Source organism: Tupaia chinensis, unplaced genomic scaffold (genome assembly GCF_000334495.1).
Source record: "Tupaia chinensis unplaced genomic scaffold, TupChi_1.0 Scaffold000362_1, whole genome shotgun sequence".
Lineage (NCBI taxonomy): Eukaryota > Metazoa > Chordata > Mammalia > Scandentia > Tupaiidae > Tupaia > Tupaia belangeri.
The window spans coordinates 4,033,100-4,052,610 of NW_006159859.1; the positions used below are offsets into that span (position 1 = coordinate 4,033,100).

Consider the following 19,511-nt stretch of genomic DNA (forward strand, 5'->3'; position numbering starts at 1 on the left):
TGGTCATTGTTCTTTGCTATTTCTCCAGACCCAGCAGACCCTCTAGAACTCAGAAAGGAGCTCATTGACAAGATAAGAGGTTGGTTGTTGACACTCAGCATTGAATCGTCAGAGGCAGAAATTAGAAGATGATAACAAAATAACAACCCTGTATTGCCCCCAACTTAAAAAAAAAAAATCCACTCCTGCTAAAAAAAACTGCTGAATTCGCATGACAGATAAAATGACAAACCAAAGTCTCAGATGGAAAGCAAACAGCATGTATTTCAGAAAAATCTTTAGTGTGATGCTTTGAACAAGTCTATGAAACTTAAATATGTAATGTAGTGTAATGATATTTCCTATTAACCCATTCCATTGTTAATTTCTTCACTCAGGGTTCAATGGTTCTAGGAGTATCCGTGATGCTTAAAATTCTAAGAAAAATCTCTCCAAGTCATAGTTGTAAAATTTTTTTCAGTTTCTATTTTTAAAAAAAAATTTCTTCAGCACTTGGACAAGGGAGAAGTATGCTACATAAACCTTCTATGTTTATTCATATTTCCTTGGCAGTTCAGTTCAGTTGGTTTCAACAACATTTACTGAGCACCTACTATGTGTGAGGCACTGTACTAGATGCTGGAGACACACAGATGAATAAGACACAGTCTCTGTCCCCAAGACGCTTACAATTTCTTGGAAACAAACATAGAGTTTACTCTGAAAAGGACAAAGGTGTCAACAATGTAGTCATATCGGGCTTTTAAATACATTGGTATGGCATTGTTTGTAATGGCAGAGCGGACAATGAAAATACATTTTCATGTGAGAAAACAGTAAAATCATTAAGACCTAACTTTTAAAGATTCACATGGTAAAGGTAGTTAATACTAAAAATGTACACCATAGGTTTTCAAGTATTTCATACTTAGAAATATTATTGCCCACATTTGTGCTGTAGTCTAAGCCGTAATTCCAGGTGGCTGTATTATTCACATCTCAGCATGCTGGGATTCAGTTTCTCACTGAGTTTATGAATTAGAATGGCTAATTCCTCGGTTGCTTGGCTCTTGTCTTCCAAAAGTTCGTAACGAAGGCTGGAGATATCTTGCTTGATTTCTTTTAATTCACCTATAGTATTTGCATTAAACAATACACACTTGATCATTTGCATTTTTGATTGAGAAAATAGCAAAGAGTAAAATTTACACAATATGAATACAGTTGCCCAAAATCCCAAGAGGAAAACAAGAAGAAGAGATTGTGGTGTGGCCATCCCCCCTAGGGGTGATTTCTCATTTTCCCTCTCTGTCTTTGTACCTCTCTCTCTGGTGAGCACACACACCCTATGGAAAAAAAAAAAAAGAGGAAGTTTCTTATGTGATTCACTTTCTTAGTAAGAACATTGGCACCAGCAGATGGCATAGCAGTGATGTTGTCGGATTCCCACATGGTCAACTGCAGTTCGAGTCCTGGACCTGGTGGCTTGAAACTCACACTGGGTGTGTGTGAGTGCATGCCCAAGATCCTGGGAGGAGAAGGAATTGTGGAATGGTCATTTCCCCTGGGGAGTGATTTCTTACTTTCCCTCTCACTGTCTCTGTCTGTCTCTCCTCCCAGCAAGTGCATATGCTCTAAGGCAAAAACCTCTAAAAAAAGAACTTTGTTTAAAACTCCAAATTCTCATTAATTTTCCCTTTTTTGCGCAAGGGCTTGGAAAATGCTTCTTGGTTTTGATGCTATTATGACTGTCTAATTTCTCCCACATGGGTCATTCCCCTCCCCATGAGGTTATGATACAAGTGATCAGATTTCTATTTTCTAAACTAGCAATCTCAGTCCATTCCTATCTCCCTGACACTGTTCAAGGTCAGAACAATCGGATTTCTGCTGGTTCTCAATCCCATGTTCAAAGACTTCTTTCGTACACACACATACCATTAGTTTGGCTCAGATTTGCAAGAGATTTCTCGTGTTAATCAAGCCATGGCTTCAAAGCACATAAACAACCTTACTAAGCTTACTTCTTTCTTTTCTTATTAGTGCAGATAGATCTAGTGCTATCTCACTGGCAACAGAAGATAAAGTTTCCATTTTTAGGACAGCTTATTTCTCCCTGGTTGATAGGTTTCCAACTCTAGGCCTGTGCTTTGGCTCTAGCCTCCAGCCTTTGACGAAAACAGTATTATAGTCCAGACAGATGCTCAATCTTAGCATATGACTTGAAAATAGACACACTTAAATAAGGAGCCAAGAAGGAAAGAGAAATTCAGAAGAGAAACACCAGACCAGGAACATGAGTCAGAGATTTGATTCTGGATAACAAAACAGAGGTGTTTCTGAAGACATGTGACTTGTTGTTTTACCCGCATCACTGGGAAACGTCAATACCAAGGGGAACTCACTACAGTCGGAATCTAGAAAGACGGCAGTCTTTATATTTACAGAATTGGTTAGAGAACTCAAAATAGAGATGAATCGCTTCTGATCAACATTTTAAATACTGTTTCTTTAACAAGATGAGATTTTAGAAATCTGATTCTGCTTTCAATCTTGGAGGAACCAAACTAGGGCCTGGGATTAGACGCTTTTTCCTTTTTCTTTTTTTTTTAAGGTTTTTGTCATAGAGTTGCTGTGCTCTCCACAGAGACAGAGACAGAGAGAGAATAGTCACACTGCATTCCCTTCTCTTCCATTCTCCTCTCAGGATTTTGGGCACATACATGCACACATGCACACACATACACACACACAGGCCCAGCATGATTTTCAAGCCTCCGGGTCCAACACTTGAACCACTGTCAGCCATGGGAGAATCCAGTGCCTTAACCACCACACCATCTGCTGGCCCATGGATTCTTAACGCATGCTTCAGTATGACGTTTTCCAAGTTCATTACTTAACTCCAAAAGGATACTTCTAAAATTAAAGAGGCTTACCTTCATTGACTTCATCATTTTCCTTGTCTACTTGTGCTTTCAAAACATAGCGCTTTATGAGTCTTTTCATAATCTGCTGTTGGGCAAAACAAAATGATTAAATCGCCAATGATGCATATCAGTACCTTGGATTCTGTTCTCCAAAGGGCCTTACTTATCTGCAAACAACTCAGACAGGAGAAAGAAGCTTAAAAAAAAAAAGCTAAAGTGGAAGATTTCAATTCATTGTTTTCCTTTCGAACTCATGGTTTCTCTTTAAAGTGTATTGAAGCTACATTATTATCTATTTCTTACCTTATTTCTCACTATTTAAAAAATATATCTGACAATATGCCCAATACAGAGGATCTGGAAAATACAGAGAACTAAAGAAATAAACAAAAATATAGAGAACTCCACCATTCAAAGACAGTCACTGTTATTATTTTGATATATGTCCTTCTAGTATCTTTATCTAAATTTCTTTAATTACTATATGTACTGTATTTGATGTTTTCCAAATGGCATACATTTTGTTATAGAGCATGTTTTCCTCATAGCAAGAGAGACTATTTTTCAATCTGAATAAATGTTCTTATGGGATCATTATTTGTCCATGTGGAAAAAAAAATTAAATTGGAGCCCTATCTCATACCAAGAACACGAAAATTAATTCCATTAAAAATTAATTGTATCTTAAATGTAAAAGATAAAGATTTCAAATTCTTTTAAAAAAAAAATCATAGGAGATGGGACCAGCAGATAGCATAATGGCTATGTCGCTGGACTCCCATGTAATTGACAGTGGTTCGAGTCCCAGACCCGGTGGCTTAGACTCATGCCAGGAGCATGTGTGTGCGTGCCCAAGATCCCGAGAGGAGAATGGAGAAGGGACTGTATTGTGGCCATCCCCCCCTGGGGGGTGATTTCTTGCTTTCTGTCTCTCTGTCTCTCTCTATCTTTCTAGCGAGTATATGCACCCTATAGCAAAACCTCTCCAAAAAAAAAATATTGATATATATTATATCTATCTATCTATCTATCTATCTATCTATCTATCTATCATAGGAGAATAATATTTATAAATTCAGAGTAGAGAGGATTTTTTTTAAAAAAAGGTGAAAAACTCTAACTACAATAAGAAAGATTGATAAATTCAACTTTGTTAAAATTTAAAACTGCTATTTGTAAAGATACCATACAGAAACGAAAAGGCAAATAAAAAAACTAGAAGAAGATATTGGTAGTATCTACACCTGACGAATAATGTGGATCCAAATAGGAAAAGAACTTTAATTCAATTTTAAAAACTCAAATAACCCTTTTTAAAAATGAACAAAGGAAAAACAGGTATTTCACGGAAATGGAAATGTGAAAATAACCAACAAGCGTATAATACTATCTCAAACTCTTTCTTTGGAAAATACAAATTGTGACGAAAACGAGACACAATTTTACATCTGGCTGAGGGAAAAGTTAATACATCTGATAATGTTAAGCGCTGGACAGATATGGATCAATGGGTACTTTTCTAGTTGGGTGTCATGAGTATAAATAGATGACTGGGAAGACAATTGGGTATCATCTTTGAAAGCTGAATCCTGCATACTTTTTCACCCAGGATGCCCACTCCTGGGTAGAGAACCTACAGAAACGTGGCACACACAGACCCAGAGACATAACAACAACGTATACAGCCCCCCTCTCTGAAACAACAACATCTGGAAACAATCTAAACAAATATCAACAGGAGAACCAACTGTGGTACATTACATACTTAGTTCATTAATGAGGTTAATGAACCGTTGCCATATACCGCAGTGATGAATCTTAGAAGCATAATGTTGAATGAAAAATTTCAGTTGCGGAAGACATCACAAAGTATAAAACGATCCCCATAAAGCTCAATTACACATAAATCTATACAATCCACTTTCAAGAATATCTATATCAATCAACCCATCTATCTATTTGATAAAACTACATTCGAAAAGAAAACCAAGGCGGGACCAGCAGTTAGCGTAATGGCTATGCCGCTGGGCTCCCACGAAGTCGACCGCGTAGTCGACCACCCGGACCCGGTGGCTTAAAACTCACACTGGGCGCGTGTGCGTGCGTGCCCAAGATCCCAAGAGGAGAATGGAGGAGAAGGGATTGCGGCGTGGCCATCCCCCCTGGGGGGTGATTTCTCGCTTTCTGTCTCTCTGTCCCTCTCTGTCTGTCTGGCGAGCACACGCGCCCTATAGCAAAAACCTCTCCAAAAACAAAAAAAGAAAACCAAGGCAAGAAGATGAGAAACCCAAACCTCAGGACAATGAACCACTCTAGGTGGGATTGGACGGGTAGGATGGGGAGGAGCATGTGACAGGAATGATGATGGATATGCCATCATTGTCAGGTGGGTGGTAGTTCATAGGCAGGCACCTAATTATGCTTCACAATCTATGCACTACATATATTCTTGTGCATGTATCAGATAGCATATTTAAAGATAATAAGAAAAGAAAAAAAAACTTAGGAGGACCTCCCTGAATGCACCAAGAATGCTCATGCCCAGAGTCTAGGGCTGGCTGCCATGAGGTGGCTGCAATGTTGGGACGTCATGGAAACCTTCTGTTCAGTTCTCTGTGCCTCTCTTACTCATGCAAAAAATAAATTATTTACTTACTAAACAAAATAAACTTTAAAAACTTTAAAAAAATATTTAAAAAGGAAAGGAACTTGGCATCCTGTATCCAACTGAATGTCTACTCTATTCGACTCGCTGGCCTGTCCTGGCCATTATGCCAGGGAGAAAAAGGACTAAGAAGCAGGAGAGAAACTGCCAACGGTCAACGTACAGTCCCTTTATTTGACAAACGTGCGAGTTCCTACTGGGTTGGGTGGAAGGCAATGATATGAATCAGAAAGAATTGTCTATGCAATAAGTGGGGCTGTGATGAAGGGTTACCCTCGTGAAAAGATAAAATTAGGCCCACACGTCGAGTGGGAGCCAGATCTCCCCACCAGAAGCTGTGCAAGGGGACATTCCCCACAGCCTCTGCAAGCTCTCTGGACAAGCCCCACCCACCTGGAGAGGCAGTCGTGGTGGTGCAGCCACAGAGGCCATGAAACTTGGCCTGCCAAAGCAGAGGTGACAAACAATGAGGAAACTCAAGTGAGAAGAGGTTTGCCCCTGCACCTTCTTCTTCCTACGCCACCTAGCAGAGCGCTGACACCCGGAAGAATGGCAAGGGCGGTTGAGCGTGAAGCAGACCACGCCCTCTCCCACGTGAGCCCCTGGAGTCACAGAAAAGCACAGCTGGTGCGAGAGAGTGAATGAAGAGCTTCAGATTTGCCTTGGAGATGTAAGTTTCAGAATACACAATAACGGTCTCTTTAAGTATAAAAATGAGATTTTTCTAATAACCAAATGGAAAGTTATAAACTATTGCCAAGATGTTATAAAGGGACCATTTACTCAGCGGAAAAGAGGAGTTCAAAATGGGACAATGTAGTGGGAAGCTGTGGAAAATAAAATCACTTTCATATATTCATGAATTCATTACCCAAAGCTAAAAAGACAACCAAAGAAGGTCAGCAGGCGGTGTGGAGGTTAAGGTGCTGGATCCCACATGCCAACTGCACTGTTTGAGTCCCTGACCCAGTGCTTGAAAAACATGCCAGGTGCGTGTGCATGTGTGCCCCAAATCTCAAGAGGAGAATGAAGAAGCAGGGACTGTGGCATGGCCATCCCCCTTGGGGTGCTTTCTCACTTTCATTTGCTCTTGCTCTCTCTCTCTCTCTCACGAATTTCAAGCTGCAGGTACTCTGTTGCAAAAGAAAAAATAACCTACAGATTAACTTCTACATTCCACAAACCTCCAGAAATTACGTAAATTTCTTGGTATAAGCCTGTGAGTCATTTTATTTTTTCAGACTTTTATTTTTGCTATAGGGAGTGTGCACTTGCTGAAGAGACAGAGAGAGAAAGAAACAGAAAGCAAGAAATCACCCCCCAGGGGGGATGGCCATACCATAATCCCTTCTTCTCCATTCTCCTCTTGGGATTTTGGGCACACATGCACATGTGCCCAGTGTTAGTTAGTTTCAAGGCACTGGGTCTAGTACTTGAACTGTTCTTGGCCTCGTGGGAGTACAGTACCTTAACCACTACACCATCTGCTGACCCCTGTGTCTTCCTTTTAAAGAAGATACTGTGACTTTGAAGACTATGGATTTTCTCTGTCCAGGGTATGAAAGCCCAGAGAGAGATTCTGAAACAAACTGGTCTTCACTGAGCCAGATAAAGACCAGAGGTGGTAGCTACCTCAAACATTTCTTCTTGCAAACAAATCCAAGTTCATTTTTAACCCTCCATTAAGATTGGGAGAAGGAATAAGACACGGGTCCTTGGGTACATGGTGGGTAGCTGGATATCCTCCCCAAAGGAGTCAGAGCACTTCCTTTCACTTGTGTATTTTTTATTGATTCATATTTGACCAACAATTGTTAAGACTAGCAACCATGGGGACGAACAGATAGCATAATGGTTACGTCCCTGGACTCCTACATAGTTGACTGCGGTGCGAGTCTTGAACCTGGCAGCTTAAAATTCACACTGGGTGCATGTGTGTGTGTCCCCGAAACCCTAAGAGGAGAAGGGATCGAGGCGTGGCCATCTCCCTGGGGGCTGATTCTTTGCTTTCTGGTTCTGTCTCTCTCTCTGGTGAGTGCATGCGCCCTATAGCCAAAATCTCTCAAAAAAAAAAAAAAAAAAAGATTGGTAAATAAGGGGCCAGTAGGCGGCACAGTAGTTAAGGTACTGGATTCCCATGTGGCAGACCGGGGTTCGTGTTCAGGACCCTGCAGCTTGAAATTCACACTGGGTGTATATGCATGCATGCTCCAAATCCTGAGAGGAGAATGAGGAGAAGGGATTGCGACGATGTGGCCATCCTCCCTGGGGATTTCTTGCTTTTTGTCTCTGTTACTCCATCTCTGGTGAGCACATGTGCCCTATAGCAAAAATCTCTTTTAAAAAAAAAAAAAGACTGATAGGCACTCCATCAATTACTTTTCCATTCGTTCTCTTATTTCCGTCTGCAGAGACGTCACATTTGACTGTCATCATCAATATGTTTGTACCCCGGATTTTAGCAAACTAAGAAGTGTGAATAAAGGTCATGAGATGGATTCGGCCAAACGTAAGGAGTAGAGAGTAAAACTGTAGAGAAAAAAGGGTTGGAAGTCACTGCTTTTCATATTATCGTACTATTCCCTGGTAGATGAGCATCACACAGCCTCTATATAAACATCCATGATTCAGGGCCTGCTTTTTCCAGACAGCTGGGTTAGTCCATTTTTAGATCATTGAAGCTCTTAGAAAACAGCTCCTGTTGTATTTGGCCAAAATCTGCTTCACTGTAACTTCTTCTAAACTGTTGGCCCAAGATCTATTCCTTCTAATCAACAGAGAATAAATTTGCTTCTTCCTCAACTTGATTTAAATATCCCCTTCTGGATCCTAGCTTCCTAGACCATTTTATTTACACCGTTTATTTCTACTCATACACAGGTATACGCAGCACGTACTCGTCACACTGCAGTGTTATGTGAATGTTCACCTGTCTCTTTTCCTTTCCTTCTTTCTCACCTGCACACTGCTCTCTCCTCCAGTGCAGACAGCCTCAAAGGACTGTATTCTGGCTCCTTATAACCTAAGATGATGTATAGTAGAGGTTGTCCTGAATGTGTCAAGAAGCTCACTGTGAATGGAGCTCAAGGTAAATGTCTCATTTTGTCTCAAGAGAAATTGCCCTGGGGTTGGCAGGTGGCGTGGTGGTTGAGGTGCTGGACTCCTACATGGCTGACCATGGTTAAAGTCCTGGGCCTGGTACTGTGCTTTCTCACCCCCTCCCACCTCTGTCTCTCTCTCTCTCTCTAGTGAGTGTATGCGCCCTATAGCAAATTAAAAATTATAACAATCATGATAATACATAAAATTAAATAAATAATTCTTTTAAAAAAAAGAAAGAAAAATTGCCATATGCTTTCTTCTGTTTTTTTTAAGAGAGATTTTTGCTTCAGGATGTGTGTGCTCACCAGAGAGACAGAAAGAAATCACCCCCAGGGGAGATGGCCACACTGCAATTCCTTCTCCTCCATTCTCCTCTTGGACTTGGGGCACACGCACATGCACAAGCACCCGGTGTGAGTTTTAAGCTGCAGGGTCCAGACTTGAACGGCGATAGACTACGTGGGAGAGAGTTTTTCTGCAATGTGAGGACTTTATTTTCCAGCCTCCATGGTAGTTAAGTCCTTCATACAACTTTACAGATATTCCTTATGAGAAGGAACTTCTCCCCCCATCATCTTCTAACAGCATTTTGGAACGCAGAACTAATAGAGCTTCAATAGCTTTATTGAACCATGAGATAATATTAGACCAAAAGCTATGACAGAGTGATAAGAAAAGCCTGGGTCTCTGACATTGTTAGGCATTGGATCAGGAGCTCTGGGTTGACTGCCTCCAGGTGGGTGAAAATGGCTTTACTTTGCTTATCTTTATCATGAAAAAATTCTTAACTCCTATCACATATGTTGATATAAAGGCTGAAACTCTTAAAAATAATAAACAATTCCTCTTAACTGATAAGCAAAAAGCCCATCAAGATCAATATACCTGGAGTCATAAGTGAAAAAAAAATAAACATAAAAAGATCAAGTTCATTCATCATAAAATATGCAAAATAATATTATGTTCACCTATCCAGCTAAGGTAAAAAAAATCTTTGGTAATACACTTGGTAACTTAAGGTGAAAAAAACCCAGGCACTCTTAAACACTTATTATAAGAAGGTAAATTGGTACAAGCTCCATTGAATTAGTTTGGTAATGGCAAAAAAATTCAAAGCTACATCCTCTTTAACCAGACAATTCCACATATTTTCACATGTTTGAAATGTCCTGTATACAAGGTTACTTACTATAGTTTTATTTGCGATAGCCACATAGTATCACTACTCTTAATCTCCATCAACAGACAACTGACTATTAAATAAAGTACAGCCACATAATGGAATATAAAATGCCCATTAAAAATAAAGCTTTGACAGTCAGTGTGCCAAGTAATTCTGTAAAATTTTCTGCTTCCAAGAAAATTGTATAAAGCGAGGATTATTCCCATGAGTTGACATCACCATACATTTTAAGTTCCTTGATCTTCATTCTTGTAATGAAGATCAGATGATCAAAATAATCAACCAGATGAAAGACAAAGAACTATAATCTCTTCTGGGTTGGAGAATAGTGTTCAAATATTACATCCAATATCAAAATGAAAAAGATATTTTAAAGTAGTACTGATGCAATAGCAAAGCCTAGAAATCCATTGGAAAATGGATCACTTAAAACAAAACAAAAACAAAAACCTACAGAAATGCTTCAAGTTTTCATAATGTGAGAGCAATATTTATTTTAATATGCTGTATTTTCCACTGCTTCCTCAAGATATATATAGGGATTCTTTGTAAACTTTGTGTTCAATATTGCAAAAGAAACTCTTCTTCCTTGGAGGAAAAAAGATAATAAAGAACTTGGACTTAGATTTCTAAAGTTTCCTTTAATTAGCATCGTATTTCCCCTTTTTCTCTATTTTCATAGTACATCTGAAGAATATAATTCTACTCACTACACACACACACACACACACAGACATATATGTGTATATATCTACACATTTATATGTGTATAGATATATATTCATACACAGATCAAGAGATAAATCTAATGAATGCTTACCTGATAACGTGTTGGCTGATTGAGGATGCTGTTAAAACTGTGTGATTCAAAAACTCTTGAGTTAGACTGAGTGAAGAGGTTTAACTAGGAAAAAATACAGTTAACCTAGTAAATTAGAATACATTCATTTGGAATAAAAAATATACTTTATTCTCCTTGATAACATTTTTGAAGTGAACCTTTCTAAGGAACATTCTGTGGAAGTTGAGTTTTATATGTGATATATTTCAAAGGTTAAAAAAAAAAACGTGAGCAACATGTTCACATTTATCGCAATATTGGCAAGATGTACTACAGTAGAGCTCTTTCATTGAAAATATATTTTATAAAGATGACTCACATTAAATGTAACTTTTCCTGGGGACCTTGACTACATCATAATAATGTACTCCTGGTAATAGAAGGGCAAGTTCCAAAGAAGCAGTTTGATCTGTTTCTGGGCCCAAGTTCTTTCTTAGACTTGAGCAGAAATACAGTGCAGGTGTGCATGGCACCATCTGCTATCCGAGAGCCCTGAAATCTTAGCCAAACACATCTTCAAATCATTTGGGTGTTACACTGAGCCAGGCTCACAGCTTTAGAGAGAATTAGGTTAAAGAATTTTGGTTTTCTTCTTTTTCTTTTTAAGGTTTTTTTGTTTGTTTTTATTTTCAAAAGTTTTTGCCATAGGAGAGAGAGAGACAGTGAGAGGGAAAGTGAGAAATCATTCTCTAGGGAGATGACCATGCCACAATCCCTTCTCCTCCATTCTCCTCCTGGGATCTTGGGCATATACGCACATACACCTGGTATGATTTTCAAACCACCAGATCCGGGACTCAAACCATGGTTGACCATGTGGGAGTCCAGTGACATAACCACTACGCCATCTGCTGGCCCTAAGGTTTAGGTTTTAATTGGCTAGAAACAGACAGCAAGAGGAGCCTATAGGTACCATCTTCTCTTGGCACAAGAGCAAAGTCTGCCTCTTATTTGAGGGTGAGCTGCCACCTGTGAGGTGTGACTCAAAGACAGGGCGCCCTAGCCAAAAAGATGTTTCTGCCTGACCATCCAGTTCCTCCTCATTATAACTCAGGAAGGGTGGGATGCTATGGAGTTAAAAAAACGTGGCCCCAACAGCAAGGGCCCTCCTAACTTGGTTCTCTTAGAATTTGTGCAGGAGAAAACTATGGCCAACAGAATTAATGCCCCTACTTGCCACTAGAGGTCAGTATCAGCTGACTGAGGCTAGCGCTCTGGGTTAGCAGATAACACTTCAGTTTCTATAAAAGAAAAACAGGAAAGCATCATTCCCCCAATTTTTACTAAGTTCAGGATAAATGAGAGTACAGAGATGAAAAGGGCTCTGTGTGCAATTTAAAAAATAAAATGGCACTTTTTAACCAGGAAGAATAAGAAGCCGAGGAGCACAGGTTCTAAAATCCTGCTTAACTGTTTCAATTTCCAGTGCCCTCTCTGAGAAAAGCTGTTCTCCCCTGTGGACGGTGCACCACAGCAGGGCAGGACCCCGCAAATGGACCACCTACATGGGATGCTGCCCTCACATCCCGGGTTTCCTCAGAGGGGCCTAGGTGGCCACAGGATCTGGATTGTCAGTATTTCTCCTACATTGTGTCACATGGAGAGTGAAGCCAGTAGAATCTGGGCCCACAGATTCTCAAGGTGTGTTCTGTGAAGTGTGGGACCTGGGAGCTGGAAACTGAGTGAGGACAGGCACTGGTATTTGTTGAGGCTGGGACTTAGCACATCTCACAATCCTCCCGATAACCCCATAAGGTTTTTGCTTTCCGGTGGGACAGGTGAGGCTCAGAGTGGAGAAGGAATTTAGCTACATCCCTTGCTGTGAGCTCCCATATTTGAGAGACTTACTTTTTTAAATCAAAAAGTGTCAGTGGCCATATTCCTAGAAGAACAGAGCTCCTTAAAAACAAAGTGGAGTTGGGAACCAGCAGTTAGCGTAATGGCTATGTCGCTGGACTCCCACGTAGTCGACCGCGGTTCGTGTCCCGGACCCGGTGGCTTAAAACTCACGCCGGGCGCATGTGCGTGCGTGCCCAAGATCCCGAGAGGAGAATGGAGGAGAAGGGATTGCGGCGTGACCATCCCCCCTGAGGGGTGATTTCTCGCTTTCTGTCTCTATGTCTCTCTCTGTCTGTCTGGCGAGCGCACGCACCCTACAGTGAAAAACTCTCCAAAAAAAAAAAAAAAAAACCAAAGTGGAGTTCAGGAGCAGCAGGCACAGCCCAGGGGGCCGATTAGAGCCTCTCCCCTCTGAAGACCAGCTATTCCATCCCGGAGCTGAGGGTACAGCTTGGTGGGGGGAAGGAGTGGGCAGTAACCACCCCTGAATCCAGATGCTCAGCATTAAGAGGCAGCCAGGTGCAGCAGAGAGAGCTATAACTGGATGCTAGAAAACGGATTCCACACTGACTGCACTGGCTGGCTCCTGAGGCCTGGCCTACGTGAGTTTCTTGAATGGCTTCAGTGATCTTATTGACAAGCGGGAATAATGATATCTGCCTCAAAGCATTGCACGAGGTTCAAATGCACAGCAACCATTTGTGAACTGTGACCGAGGGAGGCACTGGTATTGAGGCTGGAACTAAGTATCTCTCACAGGATCCTCCCAAGAACCCCATGAAGGGTTTGCTTTTGGGGGATACAAGTAAAGCTCAGAGTGGTGAGGTGATTTAGCCATGTCCCTTGCCAGTCGCCTAAGTGCCAGAATTCAAGTCCAGATCTGACATCGAAGCTCTCCTCTTCACATTACACTGCTTCTCACTGTGTGCACATGAGGTATTTTACATCAGGGATATCACCATCAAGTTTACCTTGTGACCTAAGTAAGAGCCCGGATTCAGGTCAAACAACAATAAGAATAAGATTCTAGGCGCTGGGGCCAGCAGGTGGTGTGGTGGTTAAGGTGCTGGAGTCCCACATGACTGATCATGATTCAAGCCCAAGACCTGGTGGCTTGAAAATCATGCCAGGCATGTGTGCATGTATGCCCAAAATCCCAGGAGAATGGAGGAAAAGGGATTGCAGTGTGGCCATTCCCCACTCTGGAGGTGATTTCTCACTTTCCCTCTCATTGTCTCTCTGTCTCTCTCTGGCGAGCACATGCACTCTATGACAAAAACCTTAAAACAAACCAAAACCAAAAGAAAAAGATTGAAGTGTATTATAAATCTTACAAATGCACCTTACTTTAAAACAATGAGAAATTAAATTGTACTACTCTGGTCTCTTCCCCAGCTTCAACTGAAAACAAACAAACAAACAAAACCTCCTTCTGCCCAGGAAGGTCTCTGCTTTGGGAAAAACACCAGTATCTTGTGAGTTTCTGGGGATATGACAGCTAAGGATCACTGTCAATATTTTAGGCAAAAATTCTATTTTAACCCCACAAAATTGCTCCCCTCTATCTGCCTCATTCCCTGTTGTTTGAGGTTTATCCCTCTCCTCTGTCTCCGACACCAATTTCAGCTCTGAAAATTAAGCTCATAATAAAATACCATCATGGAACTTATCTTCTTTGTTAAAACTCAACTATGACTCAAGAGGGAGAACTCAATGGCAAACCATTCTTGCTTATTTTTTTAAAAGGGGTATATATGGTTAATTTGAGGGTGCTCCTTGGCCCAATCTATTCAAATCTATATCTACCTATTTATCTATCTATCTACCAATGGGAAAAAGATTATTTGAGTCAATGAAGGGTTTCTGCAAACCAAGAATATGGTGGCAGTGAACCACCCATACATCTAATTTAACTTCAGAAAAGCAGTTGAGAAGCACACTGCTAGAAAAAAAAAAAAAGTTTTCTAATAATAACTTTCTGCTTACATTAAAAAAGTTGAAAAGATCTTCTTGTTTGTTTCTAACCTGGTAGTTCACATGAGGTTCTGATTTTTATCAGAACTAAATGACTAAATGAGTGCTTGAAACATGAAGAGTCAAGTATTTGCTGATGAAAAACTGTGGGTATAAAGAGGTATTTTCAACATCTTCTAAGTTCACACATAAAAATTATTCAACAAACATCAAAAGACAAGGAGAAAAGAGACAAAACATTGGCTGAAGGTCTTGGTAAGTCTCTAATACCTACCCTGGACTTGGAGTTACCTATCCCCATCTCGGTGTCCTTCTGTAGCCTCCTCCTCCTGCATTTGGAAAAGTTAATGATCCGCATGATGAAATAAACAAATGATTTTGGACTAGGAACTAGACTGAAGGGTGGAGGCAACGTTTTTCCATCGTCAAAATAGGATAACCACAGTTTCGAACGGGCAAACTTCCATTCTACGTCACTGTCATCCTGTGTCAAAAAATAGAAAAGTAATTTTTAAGATGAAATATTCTAGTAACATTGCCAATGATCACGAATCTAAGTGACAAATGGATCTGCATATCACCTCTAAAGGGCTACATGACATTCTGAGTAGCACTTTTATGATTCTCATTTTTTTCTCTTCTATATGCCTCTCTCTGTACCCATTTTTTTATCTTTAAATTTTCATTTATTTATTTATTTATTTTTTTGCTATAGGGCATGTGAGCTTACCAGAGAGACACATAGAAACAGAAAGTAAGAAATCACCTTCCCCCCACACCCCCCATCTTCCTCCACAGAGGGGATGACCATGCCACAATCCCTTCTTCTCCGTTCCTCTCTTGGGATTTTGGACATGTACACACACATGCCCAGCATAAGTACAAAGCTGCCGGGTTCAGGACTCGAACCATGGTCAACTACCTGGGAGTCTAGTGTCTTAACCACTATGCCACCTGCTGGCTCCTGTACCCACTGATTTTAACCAGAATTTCCTATGCCCCTCATCTAAAAACAAAGCAGAAAACAAAAACAAGAAAAATTCAGTCAAGAAAGGATAAAGGGATTAATATCCTCCACCTCCCACCCTACCAATTTTGCATCTTCAATAATGATTTTCCACTCTCTACTCAACCTCCTTCCTCTCCTTGGCCCATCCAAGACAGATTATTACAAGAGATTATACTCCAAGGGCAAAGGGGAAAATGACACTCAGATGAATTACTTTTTGGTGTTTATGACACCACATGTCCTCAATTGTCTCCTCAGTCCCTTAGTAAACTAGACTGGTCTTTTATCTCTTTCTATCCATGGTGCTGCCCCATAATGACAGACAGAACCACCCTGAGTTGAGGAGGTGGACCAGAGGTAGAAGATGGGTCAGTCCATTCACACAGCCCCAGCTGTCATTGCCACACCCAGGCAGGTATTCAGGGACCACAGTTTTCATTTCTTGAGAACCTAACTTCTGCTTTGAGAACACTACATTTTGACTTTCTAGAGCAATAAAAAGATATTGAACACTAAACTGGAGGTCATGAGAAAGCATGTAGTGGTAGCAAAAGGGACCAAAACGAGCCCGATTCAAACCAAAGTAAAGTGATTTCTGAAAAAAAAATTATGAATGTTAGTCAGATATCCAGTAATTCTTCTCCCAGGAAGAATGGTTGACTGACTACTCTACGGGAGAATGATTTTCCGATGGCCAGTAGTCTTAGGCATTAACTTAAAAATTCCTCACACCCTGAGAGAAGGCAGAGTAGAAGTAAATTGATGAGCCCAACTGAGCTCTTTGAAGACCCTAGAAAGCATGCGACTACCTAGAAGTGGGGAAAACATGGGGGAAAGGCCGAGGCCCTGCTTGGATTTAACCTTCTTTATCACGTGAAGTTCTACCATCAGGACAGCAGATGTAGAGCCCTTCTAGAATGGGGTGACAAGGATGGACATCAGGGGTAGAAAACAGGTTTACCTCGATTTCTTGATATGAGCTATTAATCATAGCAATTAGCATGTTGAGTAGAACAACCACCATTGTGACGTTGTATATCCCATAAAGGACGTATCCAATATTCTCTATGAACTTATGATCATATTTGAGCACAACGGAAGTCACTTCAGACAACCCAAATATTGACCAAAACAGAGTCTTGAAGCTTTCTTCTACACTGTTGGAAGAAAAAGGCATAAAGTAAGTAAGCTAATAATTTTCAGTGTAAAAAGTCTAAATGAAAACAAACTAGGATCTGACTACTGCACAGATGTAAAATGCCATTATCATATACCGCAAGAGTAGAATTACTGTTATCATATTTTATGAAAATTATTCCCTTAGCTTTTCAAAAACTGGTGGTTAAATGGTGTCAATCCTGTGGCCAGCAGGTGGCATAGTGGTTAAGGTGCTGGACTCCCACATGGCCAACCAAGGTTCAAGCCCCAAAGTTGGTGGTTTGAAAATCACACTGGGCACGTGTGTATGCATGAGCAAAATCCCAAGAGAAAAACAGAGACGGGATTGTGGTGGGGCCATTCCTCTGTGGGAGGTCTTTCCCACTTTCTCTCACTCTCTGTCTTTGTCTCTCCCTGGTGAACACACACATCCTATAGCAAATATAAAACAAAACATTCTTTAAAAGGCATCATTACCTCTATTATCATCAAGAAATGTTTTCAGCTTCTGTTCCTTAAGGAGCATATTCACACTTCCTTCTCTTTACTAATAAGGAGAATTCCATTTTGGAATCAAGTTACTAGTTTTCTGGCTTAGAAAATGAATACACTTAAGTCAATAAGCCAAGTTCTGAAAAACTGTAAAAACCATATCCTCAGGCCAGCAGGTGGCTTGGCGGTTAAGGCGTTGGATTTCCACATGACTGATCATGGTTTGAGTCCAGGACTTGGTGGCTTGAAAAATCACACCAGATGTGCAAAATCCCAAGAAGAGAAAGGAGAAGGGGTTGTTGCATGGCCACCCCCTCTGGGGGAGTGATTTCTCACTTTTCCTCTCTTTCTGTCTTTCTGTCTCTCGCGATGGTGAGCGTATACATCCTATGATAAAAACCTTTAAAAAAAAAAAAAGAAAGAAAAAAGAAAAAAAACTGGTGCCAATGCTTAGCTTTGCCGACAGTATCATTAAGTGAAGTGATGTACAACACTCATTTCTTCCTTCTAGAAGAATGGAAGTTTGGGTTTTGACTTTGTAAATGGCTTAGAAAATTAAATCGGGGTTTCTAGAGTAGAACACAGCTGAGATTAAAATTATTTATCCACTTCAAAAAATATATATACAAACATACTTCCTGCCCTGCAACTCCATCCTTTATGGTAGGAAAGAATGGAAACAACGTATACATCCGTCAGCTGGGGATGTGCTAAATCATTCTGGTACATACATACAGCAAAATGAATGCGATGCAGTCACTGGGGGAAAAAATGGGGCAGCTCTACGGTTGTGTGTATATACAATGATATCTGAACTACGTCATTAAGTAAAAAGCAAGATATGGCAACTGTGAAATTTCTATCATTTGAATAAAATGAAGAAGTGTACAAATACTTAAATTCTTGATTTTTCAAAAAAAATATGTCTCAAAGTATGCAAGAGAAACCACTGCCTCTGGGAACTAAAGGGAATTAAGAGACTGGAGACTGAGAAAGGGGAGGAGGACAGATTTCACTGCCGACACCTCTCTAATTGAATTTTTTATCATGAGAATAGATTACCTACCTGGAAATAATACTTAACTGGAAATGAACAGGAGGCAGCAGAATGAAAGATTCTCATTCATGTCCCTTAATTTATAGAATCTGCCTCCTGATCTTCCCATCACAGTGGTTGGCACTTAGGTCCTTGCCAGACTAATGACCTACTTTGTCCCTTTAATGACATGGTTTGCTGGTTTTGTCATATTGCCACATTGTAACCACCGATCTGTGAACCGAATAAATGATCTTTAAACACTTACATATGTAGAATTCCATTATGAGAAAGGTTCAAAAGATGAATGGAAACAGTACTTTAATTTTTGATTTGTTAAAACAGATGCTAAACAACAATGAATTCTATAGATCTGTAGGTTTAAGTGCTAGCTCATTCATTCAACAAGTACTCACGGAGCACCTACTGTGTTTTAGATCCTGGGGACAGTGGGTCAACTAGAAAGGTCTGTATTCCTGGGGTCAGTAGGTGGGGGTAATGGTTAAGGTGTTAGACTCCAACATAACCAACCGTGGTTTGAGTCCCAGACCGGGAGGCCTGAAACACACCAGGTGCGTTTGCACACATGCCCAAAATCCCAAGAGGAGAATGGAGGAGAAGGAATTGTGGCGTGGCCAGCCCCCGCATGGGATGATTTCTCTCTCTCTCTCTCTCTGTCTCTCCAGCAAGTGCATTCACCCTATAGCAGAAAGATCTGGATTCCTATAAAGTCACTCTGTAGAAACACTGGGCTGTGTGATGTTACAAAACAGATGCTGATGGGAGACTAAGAAAAACTACAGCTCTTTGTTCTTGCTATTTATTTAACCACGTCGTAAACTTCTACTGCTCCTTGTTCTAGCTCCTTTGCAAACCTTACTGTGCACCTACTTTCTCTTCCGGTCCATACTGCGTATCAGTGTGGGAGGAGGGTAGTCCAGGAGAGGACACAGGCAGCTCTGCTCTCTGCTGTGGGAGGGGCTTGACATCTCACCTTACGCAGTCCGCACAGTACCTAACCTAAACCTTGCCGGACTCCCACACGGCTGACTGTGGTTCAAGTCCTGCACTCGGAGACTTGAAGATCACACTGGGCACATGTGCGTGTGTGTCCAAAATCCTCAGAGAAGAATGGAGGAGAAGGGACTGTGGCATGGCCATCCCTCCTGGGGGTCTTTTCTTTCCTCTCTCTGTTCCTCTCTGAAGAATGCATACATTCTATAGCAAAAACTAAAAAACAAAACAAAGCAAACAAACAAATGAAACCTTATTGTGCTTCTTTTAAGAAGGGAACTGACACTGA

At 40.8% G+C, this 19,511-nt stretch overlaps 1 protein-coding gene across 1 annotated transcript in view; it reads right to left on the reverse strand.

The window, feature by feature from the left end:
- Positions 1–291: 291 nt before the first annotated feature.
- TRPC3 (transient receptor potential cation channel subfamily C member 3) overlaps positions 292–19,511 on the reverse strand; it is a 66,744-nt gene continuing 47,524 nt past the window's right edge. Inside the window, exons 8-12 of the mRNA XM_006172408.3 lie at positions 16,484–16,679; positions 14,788–14,997; positions 10,680–10,763; positions 2,919–2,994; positions 292–1,110 (exon numbers count right to left, since the gene is read on the reverse strand). Coding sequence (XP_006172470.2) covers positions 968–1,110; positions 2,919–2,994; positions 10,680–10,763; positions 14,788–14,997; positions 16,484–16,679 — 709 coding nt within the window. The 3' untranslated portion in view covers positions 292–967. The remainder of the gene's footprint in view (positions 1,111–2,918; positions 2,995–10,679; positions 10,764–14,787; positions 14,998–16,483; positions 16,680–19,511) is intronic.